General features: G+C 37.8%; 1 protein-coding gene across 1 annotated transcript in view; it reads right to left on the minus strand.

Moving 5' to 3' along the window:
- Positions 1-517: 517 nt before the first annotated feature.
- COL9A1 (collagen type IX alpha 1 chain) overlaps positions 518-19,705 on the minus strand; it is a 125,631-nt gene continuing 106,443 nt past the window's right edge. Inside the window, exons 31-38 of the mRNA XM_018564831.1 lie at positions 18,490-18,525; positions 18,348-18,392; positions 17,366-17,398; positions 14,929-15,075; positions 13,378-13,432; positions 12,169-12,357; positions 4,599-4,676; positions 518-1,516 (exon numbers count right to left, since the gene is read on the minus strand). Coding sequence (XP_018420333.1) covers positions 1,323-1,516; positions 4,599-4,676; positions 12,169-12,357; positions 13,378-13,432; positions 14,929-15,075; positions 17,366-17,398; positions 18,348-18,392; positions 18,490-18,525 — 777 coding nt within the window. The 3' untranslated portion in view covers positions 518-1,322. The remainder of the gene's footprint in view (positions 1,517-4,598; positions 4,677-12,168; positions 12,358-13,377; positions 13,433-14,928; positions 15,076-17,365; positions 17,399-18,347; positions 18,393-18,489; positions 18,526-19,705) is intronic.

The raw sequence follows: 19,705 nt of genomic DNA on the forward strand, positions 1-19,705 counted from the left end.
TTCAGCTTTAAATAAATTGATCATATTTGTACATGTGATTTGATTATACCACTACCCTTGATCAAGCAGACCTTTTCTAAACTTGTAAATAAAAGCAACATTTTGAAAAGTTCTATTATTTTTGACATGCACTATTGATCTTTGCAACCACCCGCAAGTCACCCACAGCTACAGTAGTTGAGAATAAGAGAAGCTTACCACAAAGCAGTCTGCCATATGTTTATAATGGGTCTCCTAGCAATAATTAAAGTTAATTCCATTACTTTGATATATAACCCCCTGTAGTTACTATATAGCATATGATAAATTAAGCATACATCTAAACTTTAAATTTATCTCATTTACAGAATAAACATTTCAAACTAAAAGTCAGATGTCTCCTCGGGGGTTTAGTTCAATTTCCTTATTTAACTTTGTTCAAGCATACACTGAAGAAATGCACAGGGTTACGAAACAGTATTTATTTCTTCCTTTTCTTGTTTTCCATACAACCAGAGATGCCACATGAAAATAAATATTCTCAGTTATAAAACGATTTTATTTCTGGATATTAAAAATCTGTTAGAGCTTTCATCACACTGCAGAGTGGATGCCACACAGAGAAGGTGTCAGTTGATACAGGTTTTATACCCATAATGCTTAGAGACAAAATAAGCTAAAGAAAAAAAAGTAACTTTGTCTTTAATTGGGATGCATCTTCAAGACATATCGGCCACCTATAGCACATATACAGAGATTTACAGCACTTGTTGTACCATGTTTGTACATGAACCATTTCCTCCATGTTTTACACATGAAAATACAATTAACAAAAACACATTTTTGGACAAAGACCGGAGTGCAGTGACACTTCCTATAAATTGAGCAAGGATTGTATAACTGGGGACAACTTATGTTTTATAACTGCAATCTAAGAACATTTTTCAAGCCTGCTTATTTTTCTGCATAGTATACTTCTGTTGAGTATGTCTTTCTTAAGTGGGTTTATATACACTGTGTTGGTGATTAAATCATGAGGTAAATAAAAGGCAATTCTTCATCCATGGACTCTTATTTGAGAATATGGCAACTTACAAATGTTTGAAAAATATTTTTTTATTCTCTGCAGCTGCTTATGGAGCTCTTCATGAAGTATTTTAAGCACCATCATTCTTTTCCAAATTTGGTAGGTATTTATTAAGTCATTATTGTCACAGTGTGTTAATGCCTGCTGTTTGGAATTTAAAAAGGGTCATGTTTGTCTTCTCTTCCCTTCATTCCATTCTTTACACGTTGATTTTAGGTGCAGACAGTAACATGGTTTTTAGCAGTTCAAGACATTTTCACACTGGCCCTTTCAGATCTTTAGCGGATTGTGGAGCAGCAAGGGCCTGGAGGCTGCAAGAAGAAGGATCGCAGTATCCTGCTGTTCCAGGAGGACCTGGTGGACCTGGGATTCCAGGCTGCCCAGATCGACCAGGTGGGCCTCTCTCTCCATCACGACCTACACGTCCATAACTTGGTTTGCCTGGCTCACCTGTTCAAAAACAAGGAAATTTAAGTAATTATAAACTATATACTATATTCTGTGCCTGCAACAGGGATCTTTAAATGTGTTGAAAATAAATACATAAATATTTATATTTACATAAAAAGCTATATTGCAAATTAAATATTAACTAAATTCAAGCAATTGAAAGCACATGATTATACAAAACAAATGACAATTGCCCATCACTTAACAGACATTTAAAATGAAAAAGGCATAAATCTTTGTGAAATAGGCAGCTAATCAGCCACTGCAAACTGAAATATACAACATACAGAGCAATTGTTTTTAGAGATATGTGTGAATGTGATCAGCTAATCCCACATCATCCTTTCAATGTACTTTAATAAAATATTTTCATTGTTTCTACAGATGGCATTGTTTAGCTCTCCAAATAATACCTATGAAGAATTTTGTATCTGTTTCTGAAGCTGCCAGTCATTGTATGCAATTCTGACAGGCTCTGGGCTTTTCTGCATCTCTGTTGCACAGGAGGTGCATATAATACGGTACGATGCTCACATACAACTTGACTACTCAGTTTGGAAGAAGTGAGGGATACTACTCGTTACCAGATCACAGAGTGCATGAGAAAGTTAAAAAAAATGCACTGTTTCAAATAAAGTGTATTAAAAAATAACACCTCTCTCCCTCATTCAAAGTAATTATTGTTTTACCATAGTGAACCTTCGCTTATACACAGCTGAACATGTTCACGGCTCCTCTGCAGAGGACACTGAAACTTCAAGATTGGTGCCCCATTTTTGTAGTTATCAATCATAAAACCAGCAAAGGCCTTCCCACTGATGACTCTCAAGTCTTGGGGATACCTGTACTTCCTGTGCAAAAAAATTCTAATTCAATGCCCTGCAATCACCTTTCTACTAGCCCATGTCTCCTAATTTATTCCACTCCAGCACTGCAGCCTCTATCAGGCTCTTCAGCATTCAACATTTCTAGGAGTGGCATATGCCTGTGCTGTGTCCTCTGGTTCCATCCTTTGACCCCTATATCACTATAGGACACAGCAGTGACGTAAAGGTCAGATAATGGAAACCACTATGTGGGAAGGAGACACAGACATTCAACAGTCCTGGAAGTGTTAAGTGCTAAAGAATCTGATAGCAAAATGAAATTAGGAAATACAGGATCTTGGGAAGGTTAATACAATAACTGTTCTATTGCAGGAGACTTGCATTAGGATTTTACATGTGACTGAAAGGACTACTTTAAAAATAACTTCTGGAAAAAAGAGAAAAATGAAAGGAGAGAAATGACAGACTATACACCAGCAGATCAGCAAATGACTCATTTAGGAATCGTTTTAAATCTTTAAAGTAAATCTAAACCCTACAATTTAGTTTGGCACTTTCACCATTGAGGGCTGCATTTCCTTATTCAGGGCAGGCTTCCTGGTGATCACAAGGGCAAAGCATGCCAGCATAGTATGCATTAACATGGCTCCTTATAGTCTCTACCTAAAGCATGTGGGACAGGAAGACAACAAAAAAGGGCAATTGGGAGACAGAAGCAAAGCATTGTCACCCCATAATAGTAAGTGCCTAAACAAGGACCTTCATGGCAGAGCCACCAGGTATTATTTTAATGAAAGCTGTACATTTATAAAGACTGATAATTACTTTTGAAACTACAACAACATTAACAGTTATATACTTTAACTTTGTTGATCAATTACTCATCTTTATGATTCATATTTCTAAGCAATAAATGTGAATAAGTATTCTGGCCGACGCATCTAATTATATGTTTGTATAATTGAACTGCAGAAACAGAGCTGCTAAGACTGTGATAATACATTGTATTTGCAACGTATTAAGATGGCAGCAGCTAATATTAATTAGTTCTAACATGTTCTCTCTTGTTCTGTGTTTTATTAGTAATCTACAGGGATCTATTTTCATAAATGATTGTTAGACAACCTCATGAAAGTGTGTTACCCTATGGGATTGTGGTCCTTTCATCATGCAGCCTACTGAAGTGCAAATCATATTTCAAGGTGCCTAGTTTCATGGTCCCAACCTTGTTCTTTGAATCCTATAGTTACCTCCAATTACATCCATGGCATTCTCTGATCTGCTGATACATATAGTCTAGGTCAGGGCTCAAAATTTCCACTCGCCCCCTCGCAATTGGCGAGTGAAAATTGCGTGGGGGCGAGTGGAAATCCAGGGGGGGGGGGACTTCCGCCGCTTCGGCAGCGCCGATCGCTGTCTGTTTCCTCCACCCGCTTCTTGGAGCGGCACCGCAGCCTCCGACGGCCGGGCCGCTTCTCCCTCGGCCCTGGCCACGCCTCCTCGTACACCCGGCAGCTCGCTTTAGGAGCTGCAGGTAAGAGGAGCAGCATGTGTGCAGGGAAAGGGACCCTCCACAGCCCACCTTAAGAGTCTCTGTGCAAGGTCTATGGTGGGCTCTGGGGAGGTATCTGGTGGGGATTGCAGGGTCTATGGTGGTCTCAGCCTGACACCCTGCAGAGCCCACCAGAGATCCTTTACAGCCCATCTGAGACCCCGCCTTCCCTGCAACACTAAGGCCTCATATAATTTATAAAATAGATGTCATCCAACTACAGACATGACATAAGATGGCGTAAGTGGTGATGAGCATTAATAAGTATGAAAAATGGCACTCATAAAATATTTACCAAAGATTAAAGTAAACCATTTAGTTCAACAGTAATATAGCAAGTTTTCAGGCAAGAAATTAAAATGTAAAGCAGCATCTGCTGAGCTGATCTTGTAGGCAACATTAGAGAGTGCTAACAGCAATATGTTACTCACAAGCTATAGGTAAGGATCACGGTCTAGACCAGGGGTAGGCAGCCTCGGCACTCCAGCTGTAGTGAAACTACAAATCCAGAATCTTGCAATGCCTTATGAGACTTCTAGTTCAACAACAGCTGGAGTGCAAAGGTTGCCTATCCCTGGTGTAGCCTCTAGCACCTCCTGGGCAAAGTTGTAAAATGGTGTCCAAAGAGTGTGGGAGTTTTATTTTACAGTGTAAGGCTTTTTTTGCCATAGTACATATGTAAAGCACACAGGAAAGTACATACCTGTAAGACCTTGTATTCCTGGCAAACCCTTTGGACCTCTTCCTGGCAATCCTCTTTCACCTCTTTCTCCACCATCACCTACAATACAATTTTAATGGATTAAAAAGAAGCAGGTGCCTGTATACTGTTCTACATAGCAAAAAACATTTCCCTTTGCTTTTCCTCATACTGTTAAAAGCATTCTGTAATGCACAAACACAATAGCTTGCACTGCATGACTCTTCCCTGGGGATCTGGAATTATGAATCATATGCCATTTATGCAATTATGCAAAGCAGCCTTGAAAGCAGTGCTGGAATATAAATATGAAAAATTAGATTCTCCTTTCACACAATAAATATAGCAAAGGTTAAAGTACAAATTAAGAATCATGTTGAAAAGGAAATATATTCGGATCTTCATCATCCTTCAGCTTTGCAAATAGCCTGACAGCAAATGCTCTCTCCAAGTTTGTCTTGCCGCCTGATAAATTAAAATATGATACCGAAGATGTATTGACACTTTTAGGCTGTTGTGTAGAGGTGTCATATAGCTGAGAGATCAGCCCTCTAAAATGTATGCCTTAATGTCTGATGTTGCCTCCATACAAGTGCTGTAATGCTGATACTGTATTACACAGCACTACAGCAACACAGTAATACTAATAAATTAAGCTACTGCTATGTTTCAACTTCAAAAGCTTTTACAGTAAAGTAACATAAAGCTAGTATAAAAACATTTTAAAGTTCATATAAACTCACTTTGATAATCCATATGTCTGTTTATCTTTGAGACCACATACTACATTTTTTGTTGTGACATTTATGAATATGATCACTTTAGTGGAAGTCATTTCTATTATATAAATTAAGAATGTTGACATGTGCAACTGCTTAAGTATCATCAATGTGGCTGAACATCATAAATCTGGTTAAATGGTTACTTCAAATGTAGTTTCAAATTTCTGGGCCTGCTATGGGTATAACAAAGTACAGTTTGCAAAGCATCTTGTATTAAATTGAAGCTTAGAGTACAAGAGAGTTTATATTTTCTCTGCTATACATTAAATATGTCTAAAAATACATCATGCCACTAGATGAAGCTGAGCCGCATCTCATCCATCCTACGTCACTCAGTATCAGGTACTAATGACTTATGACAAGAGCCCTAAGTGCTGGAGTACTTCAAGGTTGGACTATTGCCAATATCGATTTAGCTTGTATACTTTGGCCGAGGAGTCCTACATGTTACACTTGTCCTAAGGACCAAAGCTGTGTACTTCTATTACTGCGTTAAATTTCATGCACCGTACGTTGATAGTGCTTGACATATTTATGATAGGTGTATGTTTCTACTGCAGCATGTATGTGCTGTTTTCTTTGTTAAACTCAATAAATATTCATTTGAGAAAAAAATACATCATGCCTATAAAATTATTTAGGCCAACAGTCCTAAATTTCAGCATAGGCAGTTTTGATAAAAGGGTGGAGTTTGGGATATTGCGACACATACTGTATGAAGGTGGAATGGGGCAGAACCAAAATGTACCTAAGGGAAAGTTGAAATGTACAAGATATTAAAATAATGCATTTTATGTGGTCCTTTTATTACTTAGTATAGTTTAAAGCTCTTGTTCAAAAAAGTAATTTCTTTGAAGTATTATCATTGCTTTAATGCTCTATGTTTTAGCTTTTATTGCAGAATCCAGATATGTAACAGAAATATAAAACAATATATGAAGCTACTAAGAACAAATGACTGATCAAAAGGCTCCTTGCATCTCTAAGACATTAAACATCTGGCACTTAATGCTTAAAGGATAAAGCTGTTTGAAGAAAGAGGATTTGTTGATGAAATCCTTGAATTGCTTTTAACAAAAGTGAGTCAAAATTATTACCATTTAACAATTCCAACATATGTTAGTCTTATAGTTAAGAGAAGGCTTGTGAAAATGCAAGGTTGTAGGTGTTTTCTTGTCGTACCCTATACTGTTGTAGTCATATCCCAGTGGCAGGATGCCACTGGACACATTCAGACAAAACTGTTGGGTTATATTATCCAGGTGGTGTTGGAATACTTGGGAGTGATTATGTAAGGTAAAGGAAATCTGGTCATGCTTGCCCAATGCCCTACTAATTTATGAAGACCAAAAATGATGATGATAATAAGGCTATTTTTTTAAGTGCATCACAGTTGCCCCTTTATAAAGGGATACAGTATAATATGATATGATACACTGCAGTACAAAAAAAAATCCTATTTAATGTAGTACTATTGTTGGAAATTTTTAGGCAAAATAGAAAAAAACTTTCATTCTTTGCCCTTATGCTGTTTTTTTGACAAACAATCACTTGTAGTAAAAACAGCAGTTGTGGTGCCATTCATTTCAGAAAGTTCCACCCTCAATACTGATTGTGGCCTTTCATTGCAGGCAGTTAGTCATAGTGGAGTTACTCTCGCAGAACTCTACAATACATTACAAGCAAATCCACATCCTATAAAGCAGAAGTTCAGCATGAAAATCTGAAAAAGTCAAAATCCCACAATACAAATTTAAGAAATTCTATCTTACTTGTAAATTCCAAAGATTGCTGTGCACATTATAAAAATTACTGCAGGCCATGCAAACCCCCTGCACTCTAAAGTCAGGATCATTTCTGAAACTTTATGGCGCCTCACGTCCTAGTTGATACGAGTCACCTTCCACTGATCACACAGTAATACAGTTCCTGCCCATTGAAAAAAGCTCAAGCCTCTCTTCAGTGTTGTCACAGTGCTGCTTGCAAGAGGATGTGACATTACCCCAACACAGTAAAAAGCCAAATCTGGCATTGAAGAATGCCAAGACCGCTGCACAGACTGCTCATGTGCACTATACTGTGCTGAAAAATACATTTTAAAGAAATTCTCTATTTAAGTTTTTGGTGGATTTGACCACAATGTTTGGCAAGAAACATGCAAAGTCTCTTTTGTCAAAAAAACCCTTCTGTGCTGTGCATACTTGCACATTATGGCAAAAGCACTTTGACACACAGCGGAATTTAGCTCTACTTTAAAGCAAACTTGTACCTTTCCCACACTAAGCAAAGTAATACTCAACAGGAAATCAGCACTTTCTATATTTGCCATACCTCACTAGACAGCCCACACCAGATTTCTGTGTAAGTCCTCCATGGCCCTAATCTGACAGAGCACAAAGCTGGCAATGAACTGCTTATGCACAGACAAATTATGTTCTATCGAAGGCTGGTATTTCCTTGGTGCTGTGGTAACTGGGGTAATGGAGGGGGATGAGGAAAGCAAGCACTGGTTGCATATGGTCCCGCCGTAGCCTATAATGTTACCAGGTATGGTTAATCCAGCTCCATGCTTGAATTCAGGCTTCTGCCAGTATAGTTGGGGAGGCTCCACCTGTGCTAGTATTTTGGGGGAGAGCACCCTTGCCAGCCTTGTTACCCTGTTGATATTTAAACCTTAGCCCTGGTATGGTGCGATTTTATCCCAGCAGAGAGGGGGGAAGGCGAAGTAAGCATGTTTTACTTGAAAAATTTAAATGAAGAATAAAGTTGGCTAGATCCAATTGTTCAGCTGATAATCATAGGTATTCACTCTCTGTGAATCTGCCCAATCCAGATCAGCTCTTGATCAGCGTGAATCAGTTTGTTCATCTCTTATAAAATCTGTGACTCCAAATACACAAGTAACAGGTTTTAATAACCTCAGTCTAGCAACTAGTTTCGATGTCCTTGGCAGACCATCAGTGTTACTAAGCAACAGGTGCACTGTGATAATCACCCTGGATATTTAACATAGAAAATACTTGTTCCTTTGAAGTAGCAGAAATAGGCTCTTGGGAAGATGCAGCTAGCAGCTAATAACCTTTTTAAAATGAGTAATGTTTGTAAGGAAGCATTGCTTTAAACATTATATTTATTCTGGTAAATATCCCTGGAAAACTTCTATTGTATAGTGACATACCGCTGTATTTAGTTATTGCATTGCAATTGTTGTTGACACTGCTGGCATGATTCATAAGATTTTGCTGAGATCAAACCTCTACATCTGCACTGTAATTAATTAAAAGAATCTGACTTCACAGGATTATAATACTATGGACATCTTTATCTTCCTACAGGGGTACAATCTAGCATCTTGTGAATTCATTGTATCTTCGAGTTTTGGCCAAGAGATATAAGTCACATCTCCTTTGGGCATTCCTTAGCACACTTTTTTTATGGTTATATTCTGATTTTTTTTTAGCTAGGACATTTTTTGAAGAAAGGTTTGCTGAACTTCTACAGGACCTTAATAAATTGCTGCGTACCTCGTGTTCTCTAACAAATGATATGTCTTTCTGTTACAGTAAATGTAAACATTATGCTGAGATAGAGATGATTGGTACTATTAAAATGCACCCCATCTATTAAACTTGTACTGGCAAATGTAAATTAATGTCACCTACATTTTCCGTTCTTAAGATGACTTGTCATGTTGCAGATGAATTCATATTGCATTAAATGATCCTTTATGAAATACATTCCATTTTGGTTCATTATACTTTACAAGAATTTACAAAAATATTTCTCATGAATATTTAACTACATTTCTATCACTCCTCTAAAACACAGTTCTAATGATAACATAAGGGCTTACATATCAGTATACATAAGTATGTGAAAAATTATTATTATACAGGATTTATATAGCGCCAACAGTTTGCGCAGCGCTTTACAATATAAGGAAGACATTACAATCACAATACAATTCAAGACAAGATGGGAAGGAGGGCCCTGCCCCTGAGGGCTTACAATCTAAAAGGATGGGGAAGTGATACATGAGGAGGGAGCTGCGTGGGGATGAATTGTTTGAGAACGTGATGGTTGAGCGGTTAGGTTGAGGTGGGATAGGCTTCCCTGAAGAGATGAGTCTTTAGGGACCGCCTAAAGGCAGTCAAGTGGGGGACAGACGGACAGGTTGGGGTAAAGAATTCCAGAGGATGGGAGAGACTGTAGAGAAGTCCTGGAGGCGAGCATGGGAGGAGTTGACAAGGGAGCTGGAAAGCAGGAGGTCTTGGGATGAGCGGAGCCGACGGTTAGGGTGATACTTTGAGACCAGGTTTGAAAAATGCACTATGTTGTCTATAGTCCTCAAACAGATTAAAAAAATGTTTATCAAATTTAAATTAGGGCTGGTAATTTAAATTTCCGTGTGCGATTTATCGAAAAAAAATTTAATCGATTAATTTCGATTAATTATAACAACGCACATACAGATCCAACTACATTGGCCTATACACACACAGCACAGCAATGAAGTAATAAAATGAACTAGGATAACACTAATCCAGCACGTTATTAATCTCACGTGCCCAACTCAATATTGCCGTCGCTTGAGTGGGGCAACTCAGAATAATAACGTGCTAGATTAGTGTGATCCTAGTTCATTTTATTACTTCATTGCTGTGCTGTATGTGTGTAGGCCAATGCCTTTGCTGGCGCTCGTGCAGAACAAGTACTCACCGGCCCAAGTGGCTCCGTCGGCTAACGAAGGGGAGGGGGGAGGAGTCCGGTGATGTCACGGACATCAACGTCACCTAACTCCTCCCCCTTCCCTTCGTTAGCCGTCACGGACATCAACGTCACCGGACTCCTCCCCCCTTCCCTTCGTTAGCCGTCACGGACATCGACGTCACCGGATAATTTCGATTAATTATAACAACGCACATACAGATCCAACTACATTGGCCTATACACACACAGCACAGCAATGAAGTAATAAAATGAACTAGGATAACACTAATCCAGCACGTTATTAATCTCACGTGCCCAACTCAATATTGCCGTCGCTTGAGTGGGGCAACTCAGAATAATAACGTGCTAGATTAGTGTGATCCTAGTTCATTTTATTACTTCATTGCTGTGCTGTATGTGTGTAGGCCAATGCCTTTGCTGGCGCTCGTGCAGAACAAGTACTCCCCGGCCCAAGAGGCTCCGTCGGCTAACGAAGGGGAGGGGGGAGGAGTCCGGTGATGTCACGGACATCAACGTCACCTAACTCCTCCCCCTTCCCTTCGTTAGCCGTCACGGACATCAACGTCACCGGACTCCTCCCCCCTTCCCTTCGTTAGCCGTCACGGACATCGACGTCACCGGACTCCTCCCCTATCCCTTCGTTAGCCGACGGAGCCACTTGAGGAAGGGGGAGGAGTCAAGTGACGTCGATGTCCGTGACGTCACCGGATCTCCAACGGAACTCCCAGAAGACCCGGAAGCCGGCAGAGAGGTGAGTACCGATCAAAAAAAGTTTAATCGATCAAAGAAATTAACGATTAATCGAGGAATTAATTGTTAATTTTCGCAGCCCTAATTTAAATTAAAAAAAGCTGTTGGAACATAAATTAATTATAAATTAATTATATGGGCAGTACAGGCTGTTCTTCAAAATATTCTGCCTAATGAGAACCATGGTGCTTTATAAAAATGACATGTGTATGTAAAGTTCAGCAGTGGTAGAGGTTCCCTATTTTGCTGAGGACATACCACATAAAAAATTTGATACACACTATGATTCTTTAAATACAACTGTATGTAAAATATAGCACAGTTCTTCCTTGGCAAATGCAGATGAGCATTAGTAAACAAGGCCTTGGAAGAAAAATATCCTGCTTACAGTCATGGGTCACTCACTTTTTTTTGCACAACTCTCCAAAAGTTTTTTGGCACCAATACTTTGTAAATGTAAAAGCTAATTAGATGTTAAATATAGGAGCTATGCTAAGTTTAAGCAATAGGTTTATTATTAGTTTTATGTTAAGCGGTTATGTTAAGGTTAAGGGGGTGATTTACTAACCTAAACACACGCACGCTCCAGGTGTGTGTGATTTTCACACAGCAAAGCGTATTTATCAACCAAAAAGTATCTAAAAGCATATTTCCACTAATGCCATATATAGAAAAATCATGCACATAATGCATATATAATGCTGCTTTACAGTTTAGACAAAAATGGTTAGCTCATGCATTTACATTCCTGCATTCATCAACGCAAGCAACATAACATAGAGCTAATTTACACCACATTACCTTGCAATTCATTGCAGGGCTTTGCACAACACACCTGCTGGGTGTGTACACACTACAAAGGTGTTTCGATTCCTCCCATAGATCATGCTGGGAGGGAACACACTACAGAGGTGTATACACGTTAGTGGTGTGTTTAAAAGGTTAGTAAATCAACCCCTAAGAGTCAGTAAGTTTATATTATTTTTTGGGTTTGATTTATTTTTGGGATGTAATAATAGAGCAACATATGCTATAATACACATTGCTATAAAAGTAAATAGCGGGGAACATTTGTGTGCTGAAATTTCTGGCCATGAAAATCCTGCACCAAAACCAAATGTGCCGGTTTTCAGAAACCAAAACCTTACATACATTATAGGCAAACTAACATGGGTTTTGAGAGTTTAGGAATTGTTATGCAGATTGTAATAATGTGTAAGAATTTCCCTGTCAATCTGTCCCAAAATGTTAACCAAGGTATACTGAAAGGCATAAACACACTTATTAATTAGTGGGATGCAATTATTTACCTTTTGGACCTCTAAGACCAAGTTCCCCAGGAGGACCTTTAAGTCCTGGAAGTCCTCTTTGTCCAATATGTCCTGGTAAACCATTATCACCAGGCGTTCCAGGAGGACCTGGTGGACCTGGTCGTCCTGGTAGGCCAGCAGCTCCAGATTCTGGTCTTCGTAGACTGGCTGCCAAGTTTGCTAACTGTCCTGTAGAAATAAAATTCAAACACAAATTGTAAAACTCATATACAGTCAGGTTAACGCTGTACTTTTTATTTCAGTGTATATTGTTATATTATTTTTCTATATTGACTATGCTTACTTCTATTTCTATTTCCTATTCATATAGTACTAATATATTACACAGCACATTAGAGAGCACTCTCATCAGTGTCACCAGTCTGTTTCTCATGTCTCATCAATCCATCAGTCCTTGCCTCTTGAAGGAGATCAAAACTTAATGCCCCTTACCATAGACTATGGACAATTTTGCAAAAAGCCAGCCAACATTTAACTGGGGTTTATCCCATTTATTGCAAGAAGCATAACACATCAAACAGGTATAATTAAAATTTAGGGATGTTTCCCCTTCTTCAGGATGAGCCATCCCTAAAAACTCACTACACCAGTTTGTTGTAGTCTGATTTTTCATTTAATCCTTAATTATTTGTTTAACTGCCAGTTGCCATCGATATGCAATACGATTTAATATATAAGAAACCAAAGTGCATAGAATAAACACACAGTAAGGTTGCATGTGGTCTGACCAGTCATGTATGTGCTGTGCTTATCTCAGCTATGATTAAAACATCAGTAACATGGCTATATTCACTAACTATACTGCACTGACTGGACTAATCTTACAGCCATGCACTCACTGCAGAATGAGTGGATTCAAGTAGAAGCACTGAAAGTATGATAATATTATCCATTTATAACAGTTCATAACCATAACCAAGATAGTGTTGACTCTTGAAGCTCAATAATACCTTTGCATCATGCCTGATGACATCATCATGTTTACAAGGAGATCAACTGATTACACAGCTACTTTATTTAATTTAGCTCAATCTATAATTGAATACAGAACCAAGGCTGTTATCTATTACACATTACACATGGTATGCATGTTCATATAGCATGTAACAGCATTTTCATTTAGTAGGTAAATTACATGAATTGGAAAATGAAAAGGTGATTTTTGCTTTGTGCTCCAGTTAAACATACCTTGCAACACTCTCATACACACTTGTTTGATGTGCTGGTCTGTAGGTTCTCTACCCTAAATAATGAAGCAAATTATTTATAAACAGCTAAGAAATAAAGCTAATTAACAGCAGCATACAATAGAAAACTTCCTTACGTAGGTATTCAAACAACTGTTAACACATAAATTAAAGCTAAAGGAACAGAGAAAGGTACAATATTTTGGTATATAGATAGAGTTAATAAATTGACACATACGATTCCCTTTGTTGAATATCAGTGATCAAGTAATAATGGCCATAGTGAAAGTGAAAAATAATCAGCCAGGTAGAAAATTAAAAGCTGCTCTTCCTTTGTTTACCACTTAAATGCAAAATCAACACCAGAAATGTAAGCTACAAGGTTTACTTGATTTTAGAATTCAAGTCCTGTCCATTTGAGCAGCTATGTCCTCCTTTCTAAGCACCATCTCTTGTATATGGCCAGATAAAGGGGAAATATAAATATAGGTAATTAATGGGAGGTGCAGATAGCAAAATAAACAACGTAATGTAACAGGAAAAGCTACATGCATAAACATAAAAGGCAAAACGCAATACTCAAACATATAAAAATAGCATATTGTAGTTAATCTAGCCTTGGATTGCATAATGTTTAACCTATCCTTATATTAACATGCAAATATGAATCTCTCAAGAGTGCATATTCATGTATTGGAGGAAGGCAGTGAGAGAGCAGGCAGATAAGCCTAGGACTGACCTTATGGAAATAGCACCTTTTGACTGAAAAATCTATCCTATTGATCCACTTTTCCAGAACAATTGGCTTGGGGTCGACTACTTCTACTTGTCCATTCTGGCAGTACACATCTTATGTCTATATGAAACCTTTACAGATGTATGTGGTTGGATAAATTAATCTGATGCAGCTATGTGCAAGTATGGCCATGCTGTACATTCTGTCATTTAAACCAGTGTCTATTATTCTGTTCCAGTAATTTACAAAGATAAAATGAGTAGTTGTAAGTTGTCCACCCTATCCCCCTGAGACCTATACTGACTGCAGGTGGAAATGTCAATAATCTGAGCTCATCTCAAATTATGTATAGTATTTAATTAAGAAGACATAGCATGAGAAAGGATGGGGCAAGAAGTTAGGTTAGAAATGTCACTATATCCCCAGCCACACACAAAGCATTTTGCAAAGATACAGAGTTCCCCGACCATGCTCATTGATACAACAGGCTTGTAGGTAAGAATGGTCACAAAAGTATGAAGCTAATTTAATTATGTTGTTTCATAAAAGAATTCAGTTAATATAAGTGAAGAAAAAGGTACCTAATACCCACCATATTAATAAATTTGTATGTATTTCTATGTAATAACAGCTGGCTAAAATCTGATGTATGTCTGGGTACCATATTGTTAGGCTGGTAGATATGGGGCTTATGTTCAGCCAATACATTGTTGCATAGTGGCCAAACACTCGGGTCAAGAAGCTGGATCTATGGGTTTGTTGGCAAGTTTTTTGTTTTTGTATTTTTAAACGAGAAACAAATCATTAATTACTTACTGCAGGACCCTGACCTCCTGGTAATCCAGGGGCACCTTGTTCACCTTGCATCCCTCGGGGACCAGCTGAACCTTGAGGACCTTCTACACCAGGGAGGCCACGACTTCCTTCAGGGCCACGATTACCGGGTTCACCAGGGCTTCCAGTCTGTATGTAAAGTAGGGTGATTTAACAGTATACAGATAAACTGGGAGATACTGGCAGCATTCCTAATTCAAGTGGTTTAATTATTAAGTGGTGTGGCTTACAAAACCTTGTAGTATATGTTTTTTTGTTTACACTAGAAACTGCAGTAATACGTTTAGTGTCACAAAGCACAAGCTTTTTTTGTTAAGCACTACTCCCTAAGTTACATAGTTAGTCAGGTTGAAAAAGGAACAAATCCATTGAGTTCAACCTATAAAGACCTATAGAGAGTCCAACCTAAGGCCCCATAATGTGCCAGCTTTAATGTACATTTGTACCAAATTGACAAAATAAAACTAAGCAGAAGTAAAACAGTCTGCTTTGATAAATACAAGGTTATTCATTTTAAAATGTGTATGTTGTGACTCTTTGGTAACATGAAACTTAAAGTGAGCCTGTGAAGATGGAAACAGGGGAGTTGCTATTGCTGACATGTTTTTAAAATGTCACCCTGATCCTAACTTCAATATTTAGTGCATCACTGACCTGGAATATGGGTCAGGAAGGGTGTTAGACTTTTTACACTTCACTGACTGCATGCTTGTTTCTGTAGATCTTGAACACACAGTGCTGTGTGTTTGAGTTCTATTTACTTGGGTTGTACCAGCACAGCTTCCTTATTGATTATTCCTGTTTTTGTACCTTTAAATCAACAATGGCATCTCCCATATTTCTATTTTCAGAAATTCCCTTCAAGAATTATTGGACACCTAGATACCATTGCTGACCTCCTTATAAAATGGCTAGTTGCCTGGCTGACGTGCTGATAAAATAGCTTTGGTACTTTCTAAGTTACTGACCCAGAGCAAGCATTCCACAACTGAAGTCACAACTCCCGACCAAATCCAGATACTTGTTACCTTGTTCCAGGTCAGTGACTTGCAAATAAATAGTCATAAGGTTTACATGCTAGCCAGGGAACTAGCATTTTCAGAATGAGAATCAGCAAAGGCATCTCCTATATTTCTCCTGGCACCTCATTTCAGCAATTATGTAATTTAATAATTTCCTATTATGGGAATAATATGCATAGTTTTTCTTTTCATTGTATCTGTGTGGGTTTTTGATCCTCCCACAAACCAAATAAAATACATGACTTGTACCTAAAGTTGGTCCTAATGTCTACTTGATATAATTTACCAGAGAACAAATCGTTATAAATGCGTTAAAGATTGAATCATTAGAACAAATCATTATTCACAAAGGAAAAAAAAAATCTTCAAATGTAATAAAATACAATATTCAATTATAATGATATGCATAGCACCTTTATGACAGATAACCTTTACTACTTTCATGGTCTTCAATAGTTTCATTGTACATCCGTTCCAAAAGAAAGGAAATGAATATACTGACCAGATAACTCTGCATTTAGAATATATGAAAGTACATGCAGATAGGTCATTAATTAGAGTATTGTGCAAAATGTCAGATTATTTACGATACAGACAGATGGAGCTCACAGGAAGCTTTACAGAGGCAATATTAATTATAGTTGCTGAAACTTAAATGTAAAATATGTTAATGTGCCCTAAGGTTTACCTTAGACATTTCAGATAAACAAAATGACAGGCTTTATTCGCTTTTTAGATTTTCCAATTATATATTTAGATTTTCTTCATCTGACTCCATGCTGCTAACCCCCCATAATGCACCAATGCACCCCAAATCATTTACACTTCTGTACAGTACAATAAACCTCCCTGTGGTGACAAATGATGAGATATTTCAAGAGTAATAAAAGGTTCTGTAATTAGAAGAAATAGCATCACTATTATTACTATGTAGAATGTATCCTAGTTCCTAGTAATGAAGTTAATAAAAGTGCAGGTGGCAGATAATTGATCTTGCCATACCCTAGGAGGTAGATACTGTTCTGCTACTGAAAAGATAACCATAAGATAGCCTCAGCAATAAGGATGAGCTCAGATTTGGACTAATCCTCTGAGCCCGGGAAGTGTCCTGGTGCTTGGCTGCAGGCCAGGGAATTCCCCACCCTGCAGCTGAACTTAAGCAAAAGGGTGCCATGCATGTGCTTATGTCATTAATCTTTTATGGCCACATGGCCATTTTAAGAAAATGTTATTGACCAAATACTGTATAGCCATGTGGCCATATTTGATGATTGGGTGGAAGTGAAAGAAGCTTCCTTCGGTGTTCAGAGTTTATTAAAGAAAACTACATTGTAGTTCTCTGAAAGTATCAGACACAAGCGTCAATTTTAGTGTGACATTTAATAACATATACTTACAGATCCCTTTGGTCCTGGATTTCCAATATCACCCTAATAAAAAAAATATGTTGCATATTACATATAGATAGATATTGCATTATATACAATATTTCATATTCACTATAATTGTTATTAAAATAGAAATAATAGTGATGTATGATAAAGCAAAACACTCAGCAAGTCTTATTTCTTCTCCATTTTCATATGCTCCAAGGGACAATGTCCTAAAATGACACCACTACTGATCATCAATCAGTCTTATCTGCCCTTTCCTTCAACTTTAATGCAAATAAGTCTGTATTTCTATTTTTATGCTGTCTATCCATAGCTATGGGACATTAAAACCATATAGGTTATGTTGAGAAGGAACTAAAGCAATCAAAAAGCCCTCACTCTAATCACTGCATAGCACAGTAAAGTTATCTTAAAACAGATGGTATTCACATGTCTCATTCATTACATATCCCAAAAAAATAAAAGGATTATTCTTCATTTCATGTCAGGTGTACAGCCTGAAACAGCCGTATGCAGTTTGGAATAAATGGCTCTATAATATTAGGCTATATATTCACTATACAAAAGTGGTTCTGAATGTGCATCTGGCCAATGGGGCGTGAAACAATTATTTCCATGGCTCCGCCCACTGGCCTGGAATAAGAAAAAAAAATTATCTTATTTTTGGGATATATGAGGGAAACAGATATGTGAATGCCTTCTGTTTTAAAAAGGCTTTACTGTGCTACACATTGATATTTAATTGTATATATTTTTCAAAGCTTCAATTATAACAAAGTTTAAATGCATTTGTGTTATGAGGGAACATATAACCAACTTATAAAATTGAATAATCATGTGTTCCCAGATCATTTAGGCACTTAGCTATCAGTACAAGGATTGAGCATCTCTGCTCCTGATGAATGACATATAAGTATACAGAGCATGAGGAAAGATTAGTATTAGGGGTTAATTTAGGGGTTATGTTATATAAGAAGTATCTTACCTGTTCACCCTTCTCTCCTCCAAAGCCTTCCTCTCCAGGGCCACCCTGCATTTAATAACACACCTTTAGCACCACAGACCATTTATTTTCTACATGAAAAGGTGATTACTCAACAAATTCTTAATTCTTGTGCATTACTCACCTGTTCACCTTTGGGACCAGTCTCCCCAACTCCACCCTAAAAGAAACAAAAACAAATGAAACATATCTAAATGATAATGATTAATTACATATTTACATAAAGGCTGCATTATATTTCTGTAGGATTGAACAGGGCTTATTTTCAGGAGCTGATTGTACAAGGAAGGTAATTGTGTGCAAGGTCTGGTTTCCCTACTAAGCCTAGATCTGTGCATAGTCATGAATGTACAGTAGGTTAATAATGTCTACACTTTACTTCCTTAAACAAAACCAGTGAGGAAAAAGTGTTTCCATCCTTAAATTGTTAAAATAGTGCACCATTATTTCTCAGGCATATGTGTGTGTTCTGTTATTTACTACTATTCTCTGTCTATCAGAGCAGAAAGGCCCCCATGTTGGCTGGTCACTCTCACACCTCATTACATGGTGATAAAAAATACATTTAGGTTAATTTACAAAAAGAACCGAGGCTATTCACCTAGTTCAGTAAGGGTTCACTTTGCACAGTCAATGTTAGAGAAGCTTTGTTCACTCTGAATACCAAATCATTTGCAAGGGGAGTAAAAAAACAACAACATTTGCTTCTGAATATGACTGGGTATTCACAATGAACAAAGCTGCACCTAATTCACTAACAATCTTCTGTCCAGGAATCTAGAGGAGCATAAAACTGTCAACTAACATCGTTTCTTTTCATGTAATCCCGGCAGCACCTTTATTACATGATAGTTTATGAGTGCCTTAGCAGCACTGAGCTGATAACTGAGTGATAAGATGGCCTTACAGCCTAAGACCAAAGCTGACCTTGAAATATACAATTTTTATTGTACAATCTCTTTAGATCTATAATCAACTATGTAGTGCAAGGGCGTGTCAGAGGTGATACAGATTTAATGGATTATTTTGGTGTGCCTTCATACAACAAAGATTTAGTATATCTAAAGGAGATTGTACAAAGATTGTACAGTCAGATTGTATAGGATATGGCCAGCTTAAGTCTGACCCTCCTTCTCTGTAGCAGAGAGAATGCAAGTACATATTTTAAAAGTGGAGATTCAGATTTATACAGAGGTCTTTTGGTGACTTATTCTCTACAAGCAATTTTAAATCACGTCATTTAAAGTCACCCCGTGCAAAAGCCTATACTTATCTTTTCTCCCTTCCCCTGCCACATGTTGCTGGGAGCATAGAGAGGAAGCCCCTTGTAAACTTTGAGG

The sequence above is a fragment of the Nanorana parkeri genome, unplaced genomic scaffold (assembly GCF_000935625.1).
Source record: "Nanorana parkeri isolate BGI_ZX_2015 unplaced genomic scaffold, ASM93562v1 scaffold785, whole genome shotgun sequence".
Lineage (NCBI taxonomy): Eukaryota > Metazoa > Chordata > Amphibia > Anura > Dicroglossidae > Nanorana > Nanorana parkeri.